Below are 18007 nucleotides of genomic sequence, written 5' to 3'. Positions count from 1 at the left end.
CTAATGTTACTGATCTCTCTCTTACACACCCTCTCTCTCTCCATTAGCTAATGTTACTGATCTCTCTCTTACACACCCTCTCTCTCCATTAGCTAATGTTACTGATCTCTCTCTTACACACCCTCTCTCTCCATTAGCTAATGTTACTGACCTCTCTCTTTCTCACCCTCTCTCTCCATTAGCTAATGTTACTGATCTCTCTCTTACACACCCTCTCTCTCCATTAGCTAATGTTACTGATCTCTCTCTTACACACCCTCTCTCTCTCCATTAGCTAATGTTACTGATCTCTCTCTTACACACCCTCTCTCTCTCCATTAGCTAATGTTACTGATCTCTCTCTTACACACCCTCTCTCTCTCCATTAGCTAATGTTACTGATCTCTCTCTTACACACCCTCTCTCTCTCCATTAGCTAATGTTACTGATCTCTCTCTTACACACCCTCTCTCTCTCCATTAGCTAACGTTACTGATCTCTCTCTTTCACACCCTCTCTCTCCATTAGCTAATGTTACTGATCTCTCTCTTACACACCCTCTCTCTCTCCATTAGCTAATGTTACTGATCTCTTTCTTACACACCCTCTCTCTCTCCATTAGCTAATGTTACTGATCTCTCTCTTACACACCCTCTCTCTCTCCATTAGCTAATGTTACTGATCTCTCTCTTACACACCCTCTCTCTCTCCATTAGCTAATGTTACTGATCTCTCTCTTTCTCACCCTCTCTCTCCATTAGCTAATGTTACTGATCTCTCTCTTACACACCCTCTCTCTCTCCATTAGCTAATGTTACTGATCTCTCTCTTACACACCCTCTCTCTCTCCATTAGCTAATGTTACTGATCTCTCTCTTACACACCCTCTCTCTCTCCATTAGCTAATGTTACTGATCTCTCTCTTACACACCCTCTCTCTCCATTAGCTAATGTTACTGATCTCTCTCTTACACACCCTCTCTCTCTCCATTAGCTAATGTTACTGATCTCTCTCTTACACACCCTCTCTCTCCATTAGCTAATGTTACTGATCTCTCTCTTACACACCTCTCTCTCCATTAGCTAACGTTACAGCTCTGTCACAGCTACACTGCTTGAAGCCTGAAAATATTGAAAATAAATGTACTGGATAGTGAATCACTCTGGTGATTCCACCTTTTCCACTTCACCTTTCCCACGTTCTTCTTTTGAAGTTTGAGTCTTGGAAATTATTCTTTAATATTCATTTGGATTGAGGGAGCAAACACTCAATGTCAGATTCTAATAAAAATAACGTTAACCATGTGCACAAGTAGCTATGCACAGCGTGCTAACCTGACCGACCCAGGTGTATTCTAATGTTAGCCTCAGCTAGCTTGCTGGCTTCCCTGCTTGCTAATAACATATTTGAAGAGTTGGGTCTCTATGACTGACATATTTATCTGTTAGGACAAAATTGTGCAGAAGTGTTGATGATACGCATTCATGAACTCCGGACTGATTCCGCTAGTTTAACTAGAGTCTTCTGGGCACAAATAAGCAAATGTATGGGAGACACTGTACATGTGTGTAAGCAGTGTTTCCCATCCTGTACACCTGTCTGATGACTGATCCTGACGTCCTTGCTGTAAGTGGACTGAGAGAGGCTGTCGCACCTGCCTAGAATTCGAACATTCCTCCCCATTGTCATGGAGACAGGTGATGCCCAATTAGAGACCCTTACAAGAGGCTGGAGGTAATAAGATAGACCTCCCAGCAGGGCAGAGGCTGTGTGACTTTACTGGGATAAATGTGCACATTTGAGGGGTTTTGGGGGCTTGTTATTTACATGTCTATATCATTCAGCACTGTTGCCATGGTGCAATACACATGTCTGGTTTGGAGGTACGAGGACTTTTGTAAATGCAAGATATCGATAGGCATGGTATTGATAATATTGTTGTTTAGTTTTAAACAATTGATCATCAAAAATTCATCAAACTTACCCACACTAAAGCACCAAACACTTGTTTAACGATAGCCCATATATGCATTAATTTGTACTTTTTTTTTTAACGTTTTTTTTTTTATATAGTGTGTATATTCCCAAAATAATGAACTGAAGATTTAGTCACTGACAAATCTTGAAATGAAAAAAAAAATTTGTAAGATGTGTAACCGGCAGAAACTCCTTGAACGCAACCAAAAAAAAAGATATTTATATGTTCTTAATCGGACACAGTGGTACAGCAGTGAGAGGGCAAGCGGTTGGTGTGAAAGCTCTCCGTGAAGTTAGGTGGCTAAGGAACCGTGTCCAGCGACCTCTCCTGACCAATAGAATCACTCCAGCCTCCGTTAAAGCACAAGACCATGTGTGCAAACCACACCGCCAACAAACATGATATAAGCCTGCGTGTAATTATAGGCAGGAAAGGTCAAAGGTCGTAGCACCACTAGATCCACTGGAGTTGTTACACCTGCCCTGCACCTTTTACCCCGACAGGTGAAACCAGTAGCCCAAAGCCGAATCACCGTGGCTGCCAGGTTCCTGAAGCCAATTAAGGAACCCTGTGCCATTTTGTGAGTACTTTGTGTTGTGCTGGTTTAGAGGTGTGGTTGTGTAGCCACAGTTGTGTTGTAACACTCTCTTTATTGTGGTAGAAAATGTTTGTATATATCCCACATATTGTATTAAACAGAATGAGTTCGATTTGTGTGTGTGTGTGTGTGTGTGTGTGTGTGTGTGTGTGTTTGTGTGTGTGTGTGTCTCCCTCTGGGCCTGTCTGCATTGTCGTCAGCGTTCTGGCAAATGGAGACGTGTTGAATCCAGCTGTGAGGTTTTTGGTTCCAAACCGTTTGCAGGGTCAATTGGAGCGCATTCTGGAGATGATCACTGAGAAAATGGGCCTGAGAGTTATGGGAGGGGTACGCAGGTACACACTTCCCTGATTCACCTACAGTTGGCACCATCTTACACATACACCCAATGTGTTTTATAGCTACGTGCCATGCGAATCAATATTTATCTGTTTACATGTATGTTAATAAAATAGTCTGACAGTGAAAAACCGGATGTTACAAAACGATTCAGACAGCACCGAACAAAAACCTGTAAGCTCAGTGTAATATCTGTGTTAAAATGCTACTTTACCACTATGGAAGGAGCTGCCCGATATGAGGAACTGACAGACGAATTAGACATATGTTTCCCCCTGTTTTCCCCAGTCGGGAAGAATAAAGGAATCAAAGATGAAAAACATCCCGTTTACAGTTCCGTATGTTTCTCTATTTTTTTCCTCATACATATGTGCAAAAAAAAAAAAAAATTAATCATCTGAGACACACAAAAAGGGGGAAGCAAGCTTTTGGCAGCGTGCGAATGTGTGCCGTGGCGACTCTGGAAACGTGACGCTCCGTGACGCTCCCCTTTGTGTTCACCTGCTGAGCTCTCCCACTTCCCGCAGCCTGCACACATTTGATGGCGTTCCCATCACAGATGGGAAGGAACTGGAACAAGGCCAGTTTTACGTGGCAGTCGGCAGGAACAAGTTCAAGAGGCTTCCCTACTCAGACCTGCTTTTCACGAGACCGATGGGCATGAGGAGAGTCATCAGGTGAGGCCAAACTGGAGACAACGTGGGGAAAGGAAGCATTGTCTCAATTTTGTCTCAACGTCGTCTCAGACACGACTCAGTAGAGAGTGCTCCTTCACGCAGAGGACCGGACATAGTGTCTGTTATCTTCTGTTGCTCTTCAAGTTAGCAATGGGCACAACACAACACAGTTTTGTATTATTTCAGATCCAAAGAAGCTTCACTTCCACCAATTTATGGCATTAGAAGACAAACTGGAGATGTAAGTAGACCTCAAAGAGACATTATCAAAGCAGTAAACAGTGATTTATTGACGTTCAGTATTAACTGGTATCCACACCTGTGTATTTCTACATTAGAAGCTATTCAATATTTGGTTGATACATTGCAAGTGTTTTGTTCGGACAGATATTAACTTATTAAAGAATCTAACATCTATTGGTTTCATATTTTCATTATCCTACAGTTAGCGGTGTTTCCACTTAGCCATATCGTGTCAATAATGCCTTAACAAGGAGTCTAGTCTGTGTATTATCCTGTTACTTGGTCCACAATGTTCTGAAATAAAACTCCTTTGTTTCATTGTAGAAAAACATCAGTACTGTCAGCCAAAGTCAGCACTTGCTCTTTGGTCATGAGCAGACGCCTCACAGCTTTGTCTCGAGAGAAATGTCCTTTCCCTTCTGCTGTAGGTGGAGAACCACCTCAGTAAGTCCATGGTGGGATGTGGAGAAGTCAAGGCCAGCCCGCCAGCAGAGGGCACCAAGGTGGGCATGTCCTCCTTGATTCGGGAGATCTCCCAGGCCAGGCTGGTGACCTTGCGGAAGAAGCGCAGCGGCTTGACCGTGTCCCTCAGCGCCCAGGACAGCGACTGGAGTAAGACCAGAAGACACAAAGCACACTGGGATTTGTAGGAGTTAGGTTACCTCAGGACTGACATCATCATGTTGACACGCCACCGTGTTTGTCTCTCTTCCGCTCTCACTCTCCCTTTCCAACCTCTCTCTCTCACTCTCTCACTCTCTCTCTCTCACTATCTCACTCTCTCACTCTATATCACTCTCACTCTCTTACTTTCTCATTCTCCCTTTCCAGCCTCTCACTCTCTCTCTCTCTCTCATTCTGCCCCTCCTTCTCACCCTTTCTTTCTCTCACTCTCTCTCACTCCCTCACTCTCTCTCACTCTCACTCACTCTCACTCACTCTCTCACTCTCTCTCACTCTGTCCCGCCTTCTCACCTTTTCTTTCTCTCTATCTACTCCTTCATCTTTCTCTGTCTCCTTTATTTTTCATTTAAGCTTTCTCCCCTTCTCACTCCATCCCTGCTTTATGATGTAGTTCTTTGAAAGTCCCCAAGATGGCGCTGTTGCTTTATGAGCTGCAGAGCTGGCGGTGTCATTGGGTACACAGTGGCGTGAACAGCATTACATCATCCTCTGCCTGTCTCTGTTCTCATCATCACACTTTCTTAGACGACCCCCACCCCCAGTCTTACATACACATCCGCATACACGCACACATCCACGCATGCACACACACACACACACACACACATTCGCAGTCTGAGGTGTGACAGACCCGTGCCATGTCTGTCTGACTGCACCCCCCCCCCAGATCTTCTCTCTGAAATGACATTTCAGAACTGAAGGAAACTGTACACTAGCACTGCTCATGTAAGCTCCACTTCCACAGCAAGCTTTAGAGGGTACTGGCCATTTGAGAGGGGTTTCGAGGGTACCGGCCATAGCAGACTCAACCGTGCTGCTATATAACAAAAACAACAAAAATGTGGAGAAGAATATTGTGTGTGTGTGTGTGTGTGTGTGTGTGTGTGTGTGTGTGTGTGTGTGTGTGTGTGTTCATTAACACTCTGCATGGCTGATGATAGAGGGACTTTATTAACATCTCCATGGCAATGAAGGGGACCCTTGTAAACGTTCACCTACTGCTGACGATTCCACACACTTTAAGAGAATTGGATATCTTTAGCAGATTGTGACTTAGACCTGGTTTTACACACACAAAGACGCACACACATACAGAGGCACACATTTACAGACGCACACATTTACAGACGCACACATGTATAGATGTACACATTTATAGATGCACACACATACAGACATACACATTTACAGAAACACACACCAACAGGCGCACACATTTACGGAAACACACACCCACAGGTGCACACATTTACGGAAACACACACCTACAGGCGCACACACTTACAGACCCACACATATGCAGACACACACATTCACAGAAGCAAATTTGCTGCAGGTGTGTTTAACTGCACTGGTGGCCTCATTTTCTCTAAGGAAATCTTTAAACCCAGCAGATACGCATACTATATCAAATAACAAAATAAGCCCTGCTGATTCAGCATTGTTTGGTTTCAAAGACACTTTGCACAGGGAGACATCTTTGGTTTTTGCAGCTGCTTTAGGTAACATTCCTGATGTTACCTAAAGAAAAGCTGTTTTTGTCCATCTGGAGGTTGTTGGCTAATGTGAGTTTATTTAGGACCCCAGTTCCACCCTTGATAGCCTGTAACAGTGAGCCCAGCAACAACGTTTAGAGCAAACGGAGTCTCGGGTTAGATTACTCACTGAACCCAATTTTCCCTCTAAGACTTAACTCAGCATGCAGAAAACAAATTACACTAGTTTATACAAAGAGCAGTTTACAGACATACAGACCGTATAAACAGATACTGCGTGGTCAGCAATGTAAAAATGTAACTGACCAATTCATTGGTAACCGATCGCTGATATTATAGCGGTAGCAGAGCTTCAGAGGCTTCAGGTTTCATGCCTTTTTGGGTTGCCTTCATTCCGTCGCATGTCTGATAAAGCCCGTACTGGCATGACAGGATGTCAGATGTGTGACCCATGTTTGTCAGCAGCTCGCCGCTTGCCGCTCGCATTTCCGGAGGTTCCTTAGCTTTCTACACACCCGTTGTCAAGTTGTAAATTAATTCAGGTTTAATTAATTAACTTTGCGCCATGCGGCGTCGCAGAGGCCCAGGAGCTGGTGTCGGGATCTGACATGCAGGACGGCTCGTGCTCGTGCTATTTGTGTTATTCAAATGGTTTTGCAGAGGAAATTGCAACGGTTAAGGAAGGTGCGTAACAGATGGATAAACTGTTCACCCAGCCACATCAAAAGATGGAGTCAGGGAGATGACGGAAATTGTGTGTACGTGCGTGCGTGCGTGTGTGTGTGTGGGTGGGTGTGTGTGTGTGTGTGTGTGTGCGTGCGTGCGTGCGTATGTGTGTGTGTGTGTGAGTGTGTGTGTGAGTGTGTGTGTGTGTGTGTGTGTGTGTGTGTGTGTGTGTGTGTGTGAGGGATTCAGAGACAGAGCAAAGAAGAAAAATAGACAGAGAAAGAGATGGAAGGAGAGATCAGGAGGAAATTGGAATTGCACTCGCTTGGGTAATGGCAGGGAAGATCAGAAGGGTGAAGGGACTTTTCCGCCTCTTTTTGCAGTTTTTTCTGGTGACAATCTGTAATAGTGTGATAATGTTCAAATAGGCCATTAAGGACTCACTGGTCTCACAGTACTGATCAGAACCCATCACCTCTGTGTGTGTGTGTGTGTGTGTGTGTGTGTGTGTGTGTGTGTGTGTGTGTGTGTGTGTGTGTGTGTGTGTGTGTGTGTGTGTGTGTGTGTGTGTGTGTGTGTGTGTGTGTGTCCTACAGAGTGATAGGCTCTGGTGCAGTCTGACTTTTTAATTAGATGGTAGCTTAATATAACAGTGGACCTGAAAGATGAGGGAGAAAGAGAGATAGAAAGAGAGAAAGAGAGGAAGAGAGAGGGAGAGGGAGAGAGAGAGAGGAAGAGAGAGGAAGAGAAAGAGAGGGAGAGAAAGAGAGGAAGAGAGAGGGAGAGAAAGAGAGAGGGAGAGAGAGAGAGGAAGAGAAAGCAAGAAGCATACACCCATTTGTAATATTTTCACTTTTGCTTTTCCTTTTGGTCTCCCTGGTTGTCTTCTCTTCTGCGTAGTTTTGGTCAGATGTTTGAAACTGCAGCACTAACTGGCCTGGGTCCAACCTGCCTCATCAGTCAGTAGAAACCTGCCTTCCGTTACCACCAGCCTGACTTCACCGCCATGGAACTGCACACTAAATACAGTGTAGTCGGATGCAGAACCGAGGGTTGTTAGCCCCACAGACCCGTCCACCATTCACTCCAAAAAAAACCCCCAAAACTTGCCACTTGCTAAGAACGGTAGGTTGTCACGTAACCAATGACATCATTTCCCTCTGTGTGTCAAAAATATTAGCACTTAGTACAGTAGTTTGGGTGTAATGATTAGCCATCCATAGTTATAGATAAGCTTTCTGCCTCACAGATTAAACATATATAAGATTAAAAAGCAAGAACTCTGATACCCAGATCCACTTAATTGGCCCAGTAGGCTACCTCATCTGGTGCTGGAGCTAAGACTAACCATCAGAACCGCCCTGTCAATCATCCTCCGTGTTAGAACCGCCCTGTCAGTCATCCTCCGTGTTAGAACCGCCCTGTCAGTCATCCTCCGTGTTAGAACCGCCCTGTCAGTCATCTTCTGTGTTAGAACCAACCTGTCAATCATCCTCCGTGTTAGAACCGCCCTGTCAGTCATCCTCCGTGTTAGAGCCGCCCTGTCAGTCATCTTCTGTGTTAGAACCACCCTGTCAATCATCCTCCGTGTTAGAACCGCCCTGTCAGTCATCTTCTGTGTTAGAACCACCCTGTCAATCATCCTCCGTGTTAGAACCGCCCTGTCAGTCATCCTCCGTGTTAGAACCGCCCTGTCAGTCATCTTCTGTGTTAGAACCGCCCTGTCAATCATCCTCCGTGTTAGAACCGCCCTGTCAGTCATCCTCCGTGTTAGAACCGCTCAGTCAGTCATGTTCAGTGTTAGAACCGCCCAGTCAGTCATCCTCCGTGTTAGAACCGCCCAGTCAGTCATCCTCCGTGTTAGAACCGCCCAGTCAGTCATGTTCTGTGTTAAACACGCCCGTCATGTTAACCAAGACCAAACGTTAATGAAGATTAGATGACATTACAATAATAAGATCAATCTATGCAGTTCTGACCAGACCGCTTATTAGAAATGTGTGCATTCTGAATATGGCTTTTCTCTAGTGATCATTAGCTACCTGTAATTGGACGTATTCTGTTAGAAAAGCTCTCCTCAGAGACACGGCCTGCACGCTAGGTTAGAGCCAACATGGAGAATATGGAAAGCCGTTGCTAGGGCGTTACTAGGTAATTGCCAATTCAGTTTAACTACCAGCCGGCAACAGGGCTCTTATAGGAGGCCTCCATTTGGCTCTGGCAAATCAAGACCAAGGAAGCATGCCCGAGGACAGAAGATGTGCACTGATTACCCTCCTATTCCCGTGCAAGCTGTGTGGGGTGATTATTTACTTATTTATTTATTTTTTACACAAGCGGACTGGAGTGATTTTGACTCAAACCCCCCCCCCCCCCCCCCCCCCCCCCAAAAAAATTTTTTAAAAACAGCCACTCAGTCCTCTATTGACGTTGCTGTTCATATTTCTTAGAAGAGTTAAATTGCTTTTCTTCAGCACATGGGGCAACATCCCAGCCAGGGCGCAGAGTGTCCCAATTACGTCTCATTTGTTTCTGTTGCTCTCGGCAGCTGCCATGGATTGGAGGGTCTGTACTACATATGCCGACATGAGACACTCGTGCACTATGACGTCGCCTGAATAAGGGGGTTGAATAAGGGGGATAGATCAGTAGGCAGAGCTGACAGTCCTCCACGTAGGCTACGCCAAAGCTGTGTACTGGTAAAGTTTGGAAACTGTTCGTAGGGCAAATCAAGACCTTCTTCTGTCAACTCTGGAGAGCAGACTTAAAAAAATGCAAGATGGTTTTTTTCCCCCTCACAAAACTCTAGTTATATTGAAGGCTCTCATAAGCACCACAGTGCGTCACACTATATCACCATGTGTAGTGCCTCAGTACGTGATATAAAGACCATGTCAAGAGTGCCTTTTATTTGTCGGGTGCCTTGGTGTACTCTTATACCATTCAGATTTGTTACGCTTCAGATGCCAGACTTTGCAGTCACGAGTGTCTTGCAAATTTGTCTTTTTTTCTTGTTTTTTAATTTCAGAAAGACGCCGTAATTGTTCAGCCCTCATTTCAGACCAGTATGAAAAGCGCTGATCTAGCTAAGGGCAGTGAAGTGTTTTACCATGGCCTTGCGCACGGGCGAGGAGAAGCAAAATTCTCCCTGCTGTGAACACAAACCTTTTTATTCCCTGCACATATAAGATTTAAATCAATTTGCTGAACGGCATCGCACAAAGATGCGTATGGCTTTTCCCATAGTGTAATTTGAACACAACAGCAGCAGATAACGAGGGACGAGCCAGGGTTAGCCATCATAATTGCTGCTCCAGTGGCATTCCAGGGTTTTTGTTTGCATCGAGTACACTTTCCACTGCTGGGAAGGAGTCCCGCCAAACACGTGACATCGTTTATACGTTGAGTGTGTTTAATGATTAACTGTGTCCTTGTGGGGCTCATGGTGATTTGGAGTGAATAACCGCAGGCCTAGTTTGTCGTACATTCTTGGACATCCTTGTCTTTGACAAGGCGATACATGGCCTATTTCACCATTTGTAAAACTTTAAACGCATCTGAAAAGAACGTGAGATTCCGAAGGAACCGTCAAATATCCTACACAAAGCAATACGCATTGCAGAGGTCAAAGGGTAAGCTGCTACAAAAGACTACGGAAACCTTGGTGTTTTGTGGCGTGTAATTATTAGAATATTATTAATGGCTAGATTGTTGATCCAGTCGGTTTTATAAACAGACAAAATAAAAGGTTGCCTCTTTTGCTCTGTGGGGGCGTCATGCTAATAAGCGCAGAAAAGGTGTGTCTTTTGGCCGAGACTACATATTTCCTACCGTAGACCGTAGTATCCAGTTGACATGAAGCGCCAACTTATTTCGAACAAAACTGATTATTCAATTTTAGCATTCATCCGGCCCTTTTTGAAATGTATGTTTGGGATCCTTTTAAGGGGCTTTACTGGATTAAGAGAAACAAATAATAATATTTTGTCTTAACTGGCTAACTTGCGTGATGTGTAGCCTAGGGAAAAAGTGTACACATTTCATAAAGTGGTACCCACTTGCTTTTTCGGTTTGCAGACAATTGACTTTGTAATTTCGAAGTTTTTTGAGCTGGTCTTGCGAGCTTGGCTCAGGGATGTCAGATAATGAAATTTACTGAATCTTTGAATTATGACGATGATGTCAGATGATCACACTGCAATCTCATGGCAGTATATTAAATCATATGATATTTTTGATTGGATTTGCATTTTTGGGTTTTAAACTACTCTTCTTACAGCCTTTTGATGAAAGATTGCAGTGAGACACTTCGCAGCACACCCAGGCTCAAAGCTAAATCAAAGAATTGGTTATTTCCGTGCATTTATGTGCCGTTATAAAAGATTAGTAAAATGATTCCACATCATAATAAGATAATTATTTCATGTTATTATACATTTCAGTGTGCTGTTTGTCCACCACTACTATGTATGGTAGGTTAGCCATTACCATCTTGTCTGTCTGTATCTGGAAGTTCCACAGGATCTTAGCATGGTAATTTCCCACCACCTTTGAAGGTTTGTCCCACTTAGATTTTGGAACTTCCAGCCCGTTCTCAGCTTAGATGTTTCTGCACACTACGCCAGCCATTTGGTTAGCATCTTGCATGCTGCTGTAATGTGCTGGATTGTCTCAGGGGTGTCTTTACACAGCCTGCATTTGGGGTCCCGCCTGGTGCGGTGGATCCAGCCTCTATTGATCTTGTAATCAGCGCTTGTTCCTGTGCTACCATGATTAGTGCCTCTGTGCTTTCTTTCAATCCAGCCTTTTCCAGCCATTGGTAGAGAGAGAGAGGGAGAGAGAGAGTCCTTCGTAGTATCTTAGCTGATCCCAGGTCTGCATTCTTGTGGACCGAGATCTCAGATGTTGTTCCCAGTATGTGTTGGAGCCATTCTCCCAGTGGGAACCACAGTTTTCCTCACCCCACACATGTTTTCTATCTCTTCCTTCTTCCCATGGTATTGGTGTGTGTGTATATATATATATATATATATATTCAAAATGGAAGTAAAGTGCACGATTTCTTTGGAAACAATTTTTGAATATATCTACATCTCTTACTACAGTACACTGCAGTTACTCACCACACACCTGTTCTCTGCTATGTTTAGTGTTTATGTTACTCCAGTTATGTTTAGCAGTCCACGGTTGTGATAGTCTGTTCTATGTTCTATGTAATGACAAAGCTGCTGTGTGCATGCAGGCCAGTGCAAACAAGCAAACAAGTAAACAAGCATTAGCTACAGTGTGGGTCGTATGTGATTCAGCGTGATAGGGAGGCAGATTTGAAAAGGTCATCAGAAAGCCCAGTGGTTCGGTTGACATCCCATAAGTTCATTTCAGTAGTATGAGGTTTAGCCACAGACTTTGTAGTGGCGTTCCTTACGTTACAGATTAGTGAGGAGGAGATGGACTACGGTGATAAACCGAATGTGCTGTGTGACTTCAGACACAGTTCGTGCTTGTGCACAGATGTCATCGGCATTTCGTCATCCTGGTGATGACTGGTATTGTCGAAGACGTTTGGTGAGAGTTGCACCAGTGACATTTTGATTCAGATCATTTTGATTCAGATCGCATGCACACATTATCATATTCATGCAGTTCCATATCAGAGCTTCTCCTCTCCAAGCAAAGCGAGAAGGAGAAGTAATTGATTCCCAGTGGTTTCGTGAGATTCCATATGTATACGCTATACGTGAAAGAACACCTTAAAATGACGCACTGCAGAAATGTTCAGTCCGAGGTGACACTTCCAGGCAGACATCTTCACCATGTGACAACCCAAGCTCAAAAAGCCATCAGTTCCAACAGGAAGAATTTCTGTTTGTACCGGAGTGTAGATGCAGTTAAACGGCTTGAGGCCTCGGGGTGCTGTTGCCTTATTAAAATAATTAAAATAATTAATAAAATACCGCAAGTTGCTCCGTGTAAATGCTTGGGCCTTCTCCTCTGCAGACTAAGGGCAGTAGGAAACACTGTCTGTGTGTACAGCTGCTGATCAGGACTTTGCTGGAGGCCTGCATGCCCATCTGTGATCATCCGTGTGAGGTTTAACCTCTCTACTGCACTTTAAGATGTGTCTGGGGTACAGTCAGCTGTGTCTGGGGTACAGTTTGCTGTGTTTTGAGTGCAGTCAGCTATATGTGGAGAGACAAATCTGATCTAAGATCAGAGGCCTCCACAGAGGTGAAAAAAACCACTAATCCCGAAATGGGGGGGGGGGGTTGGTTAAAATAGGATTAATTAATTCATTAATTCATTCATTCCTATAATCTTTCTTTCTTGCCACGATTACCACTGATGTTTTGTTTATCCATCGTCGTCTATACGTATTTGTCTACACTGAAAGTCCTCACGCTTAGGTCTTAGTGAAACTCGAGTCATTTTGCTCATGTCGGGTGGGCGAATACAGCGCGTGCCATTTAGCCACGAACGCTTCTGCGCGTCTCGCGGAGTATGGAATGACTTCGGTGTGTAAATCGAGTTCAGTCTGGCGGCGCGGGCTGTGGTTGCCTTTGAGTTAATGCAGGCTGTGAAAACAGACGCTCATCTCTTCAGTCAGCTTTCTTACTCTTCGTCTCCCCCGCGTCCCCCCACTTCCCGCCTTTAATGAAAGCGGGCTTTAAAATGTTGCGTTTAATTTGATTTAGCATTTTTATGAGGCGGGACTCGCTCTCGATCACATTAAAATGTTTATAGTCGCATTAGCTGACTTGCTTACACTCACGGCTGCGGACTGCCGTTAATAAATGTGCACGATTTCCATAAAATATTCAAAGAAGCCCATTACTGCTTCAGCATTTCATCTGCAGTGCCAAACTTCAATCATTTTTGCATTTGAAATGCATTAGGCATCTGGACAAAAACGCCATAATCTGCAAAGCAATATTTTTTTATATCTGCTAGTTGAGGCGACGGCTAACGTATACGAGCTACATTTATCCTACTGCTTCATTATTAAAAGTATATTGATTTCTCGCACATAATTTGGATTTATAACTCGTTATGTATTTAAAACACTCATGTAATTTTCTTGTTTACTAGACCATACAATGGTGGCTGTATAAATCTTAAGGAAATGCTTTTTCAACACCTCTGTAGGCTGTGGGCATTATTATTATTATTATTATTATTATTATTATTATTATTATTATAATAAGTATTCAGCAAGAGATCCCATTTGCACTGTTCTTTAATAAGCATGTGATTGATACTATGGGATCAGTGCATACAGAAGCTTCAGTGTTGTTGGTGAGGCCTTTCTGTGTCAGTGAATAGTTGTCAGAATGATCTGTCGCTTCTTCAGGTAAGGGGTTATTAGTATCTGGTTATTAGTACCAGTTGTCTAGTTTACAACCTGTTCTGACCACAGTGCAGGTACGTTCTGGATTACTTGTGTGGAGGTAATTAATACATTTATATTTATGGCATTTATGGCATTATTGCATATGGCATTTAGCTAATGAATAAAAGCCTTCATACGTATACACAAACATGCTATGTGCAAGTATGTATGGTTAGGTAAAATACCAGAAGCTGTAGGAACAGGAAACAAGACTGGGTCCTTATTAAAGAAATCAACCTTCTTCCTTCCTTGGACTCACTTGTACCGTCATGTTTCAGACAGCATTATATCTCAGACAGCATTATGTCTCAGACAGCAATATATCTCAGAGTAGCGTTATGTCTCAGGGAGCATTATATCTCAGACAGTGTTATGTCTCAGGGAGCATTATGTCTCAGAGAGCCTCATGTAACTGAGAGCATCATGTCTCAGAGAGCATCATGTCTCAGAGAGCATTATCTCTCAGACAGTGTTATGTCTCAGACAGCATTATATCTCAGCATTATATCTCAGACAGCATTATGTCTCAAGGAGCATTATATCTCAGGCAGCATTATGTCTCAGGGAGCATTATATCTCAGACAGCAATATGTCTCAGGGAGCATTATGTCTCAGAGAGGCTCATGTATCTGAGAGCATCATGTCTCAGAGAACCTCAGGTATCTGAGAGCATCATGTATCTGAGAGCGTTATATCTCAAACAGCATTATGTCTCAGAGAGCGTCATGTCTCAGGGAGCACCATGTATCTCACAGAGTTATGTCTCCAACAGAGATTATGTTTGAGATTATGTCTCAGAGAGGCTCATGTATCTGAGAGCATCATCAGCGTTATGTCTCAGAGAGCGTCATGTCTCAGACAGCATTATGTCTCAGACAGCAATATATCTCAGAGTAGCGTTATGTCTCAGGGAGCATTATATCTCAGACAGAGCATCATGTCTCAGAGAGTGTTATGTCTCAGAGAGCGTTATGTCTCACAGAGCCTCATGTATCTGAGAGCATCATGTCTCAGGGAGAATCATGTCTCAGACGGTATCATGTCTCAAAGAGCGTTATGTCTCAGAGAGCCTCATGTATCTGAGAGCATCATGTCTCAGGGAGAATCATGTCTCAGACGGTATTATGTCTCAAAGAGCGTTATGTCTCAGAGAGCATCATGTATCTGAGGGCAACAGGTATCTGAGAGAGTTATGTCTCCGACAGCATTATGTCTCTGAGAGCGTTATAACTCAGGGAACATTATGTCTCAGGGAGCATTATGTGTCAGATAGTGTTATGTCTCCGAGAGCGTTATGTCTCAGAGAGTGTTATGTCTCAGAGAGCGTCATGTCTCAGACAGCGTGATGTCTCAGAGAGCGTTATGTCTCAGAGAGCGATATATGTCAGACAGTGCTATGTCTCAGAGAGCATTATATCTCAGACAGCGTTATGTCTGAGACCGTTATATCTCAGACAACATTATGTCTCAGAGAGCGTTATATCTCAGACAGCGTTATGTCTTAGAGAGCGTCATGTCTCAGGGAGCATCATGTATCTGAGAGCATTATGTCTCAGACAGCAATATGTCTTGGAGAGCCTCATGTATCTGAGAGCATCATTTCTCAGAGAGCGTTATTTCTCGGAGAGCGTTATGTCTCAGAGAGGATCATGTATCTGAGAGCATGTATCTGAGAGCATCATGTCTCAGAGAGCATCATGTCTCAGAGAGCGTTATGTCTCAGAGAGCCTCATGTATATGAGATCGTCATGTATCTGAACGCATCATGTCTCAGGGAGCATTATGTCTCAGAGAGCGTTATGTCTCAGGGAACATTATGTCTTAGGGAGCATTATGTGTCAGACAGCATTATGTCACAGAGAGTGTTATGTCTCAGTGAGCCTTTTTCTGGGTCAAGCTTGGTGATTATACCCAGTAAAAGACTTGGACCTTGCATGCCTTATTCATGAATATTCATGAATGTTTGCATTTAAATGCATGTATAAATGTAGATTTAAAACACTCAGCATTTTGGCGAAAACTATGCCTGTCACTGAGGTGAAATAAGGTATGAGGCTCCAGTGCAGACAAATAACCTGCCATGTTAACAGGTAAACTCAACTGTAAAAAGGCGTAGGGTTATGGCTCAAGATCAGGGTCAAGGTTAATGTTAACAGGTAAATTTGACTATAAAGAGGATAGGCTTAGAGTGAGAATCAGGAGTAGGGTTAACAGGTCAACCTGACTGTAGAAAGGTCAGGGTTAGGGTCAGGGGCAGGGTTAACTTGACTGTAGAAAGGCATGGTCATGTATGTGCAGCTCCACACAGGTGGACCTAATAAAATGGCCACTATAAGCTACAACTAATTAGTGCTTATGTTGACTAAAATGCATTTCAGTTGTTTATATTTTTAATAAAATCTTTGACAATTATATGAATACACTTAAAATGGAAGGTGTAATGTAAAATGACCACTGATAAATGATGAGCAAATGATGACATTAAACCAGTAGACTTAGTTCACTCTCCATCATATGCCATGACAGGCTGTAGTTGCAATTCTGTTCAGAGGGTGTCAGTATTGTATCACTCCTGTAAAGCCTCTAAAGCCATTAAGTGTTTCCCTTCATCATTTGGTCTTCACCAGACGACCAGAAGGCAGAGGAGGAGGAGGCCAAGCCCCCAGAGGTGGAGCCTTCAGCTGATGGACAGGTAGGTCTCCTGACCCTCTGATCTCTTAGCATAGCAGAGACTGTAAGAGCAGTTACTGTGGGGAAAGCGTCGTAATCTTCATGAACAGATGCCTGAATGCTAGACATGTATACGCACATACTGTGTATACGATTAGCTTAGCCTGTTTGTTCCACCTTTAGACATTCATTGCATGTTGTTTTGTTGTTTAAAGGGAAAAAAAAAATCACAAACATGGTATTACCCGTAGTAAGTAGCTTGGGCTACAAGGCTAATCAGAGAGCCTTGCCTCTCAGCCGCGCCTCCTAGCAGGGCCATGGCCTCAGTCACAGCTTACTCCAATGCACTAACACAACATTAGCAGGCTGAACTTCAGGGCCCATAGATCCAGGATTAAAGTGATGGAGCTTCTGGTTAACCAGAGAGCATGTAGATATGCTCACTTTACATGTACGTATAGGGAACACCTTGTAGGCGTGTGATAGCTGGTCCACTTGCCCTACATGTTCATCTACTGCCCACAGGGCCCCACAGTCGACTGGATTTTTTGGGGTGTCTGTCTACTCTAATCTAATGTCAACATTTCTGCCATGTTAAGAATGGTTCGCCACTCAGATAACACAGTGTGATCATAAACTGACCAGTGATGAGCAGGGTATGCGTGGTCTCCAATGAGCCACAGTCTGTAACTGTGTCTGTGTCTGTAACATAAATAAAATGCGTATATAAAAAGGTGGGCATTTAGCATAAGTGAAAATGAGAGGTTTCTAATAAACATTATGGACGAATGTATGCTGAAAGTTTGTCATTTTACGGTAGAGTTGCTAAAGTCAAGCACAGTCAGACATTCTTTGCAGGAACAGGCAGATGAGGATGAGGAGGCGGGGCCCGACGAAGAAGCCGCCACCCATGTCACTGAGGAGGCGGAGCCAGCGGGACAGGAGGCAGTGGAAGGACCCGAGGAGGGTGGAGAGGGCGCAGAGGACAATGGTACAGCAGGGGGCGACGAGGAGACGGCAGGGTAGGGGGAACACAGGCACCGAGGAAGACACAGGGAGATTAATGAGGGTGTTGTAAAGGGAGGGAGTGGACTAGGGAAATGAGGACTAGGGAAATGAGGACTAGGGAAATGAGGACTAGGGAAATGAGGACTAGGGAATGGGCTAGGGAAATGAGGACTAGGGAAATGAGGACTAGGGAATGGGCTAGGGAAATGAGGACTAGGGAGTGGACTACGGAAATGTGGACTAGGGAAATGAGGACTAGGGAATGGGCTAGGGAAATGAGG

The 18007-nt window shown here is 43.9% G+C and overlaps 1 protein-coding gene across 1 annotated transcript in view; it reads left to right on the top strand.

Moving 5' to 3' along the window:
• The window catches only part of LOC113592230 (doublecortin domain-containing protein 2-like), a 22888-nt gene extending 5144 nt beyond the window's left edge, over positions 1-17744 (top strand). The window contains exons 3-9 of the mRNA XM_035530769.1: positions 2462-2538; positions 2757-2891; positions 3423-3572; positions 3759-3813; positions 4244-4427; positions 16676-16740; positions 17577-17744. Of these exons, the coding sequence (XP_035386662.1) occupies positions 2462-2538; positions 2757-2891; positions 3423-3572; positions 3759-3813; positions 4244-4427; positions 16676-16740; positions 17577-17744 (834 nt within the window). The remainder of the gene's footprint in view (positions 1-2461; positions 2539-2756; positions 2892-3422; positions 3573-3758; positions 3814-4243; positions 4428-16675; positions 16741-17576) is intronic.
• Positions 17745-18007: the final 263 nt, after the last annotated feature.

The sequence above is a fragment of the Electrophorus electricus genome, chromosome 10, assembly GCF_013358815.1.
Source record: "Electrophorus electricus isolate fEleEle1 chromosome 10, fEleEle1.pri, whole genome shotgun sequence".
NCBI classification, from domain to species: Eukaryota; Metazoa; Chordata; class Actinopteri; order Gymnotiformes; family Gymnotidae; genus Electrophorus; species Electrophorus electricus.
The sequence above is the reverse complement of the archived record's forward strand: the minus strand, read 5'-3'. Positions and strand labels throughout refer to the sequence as shown.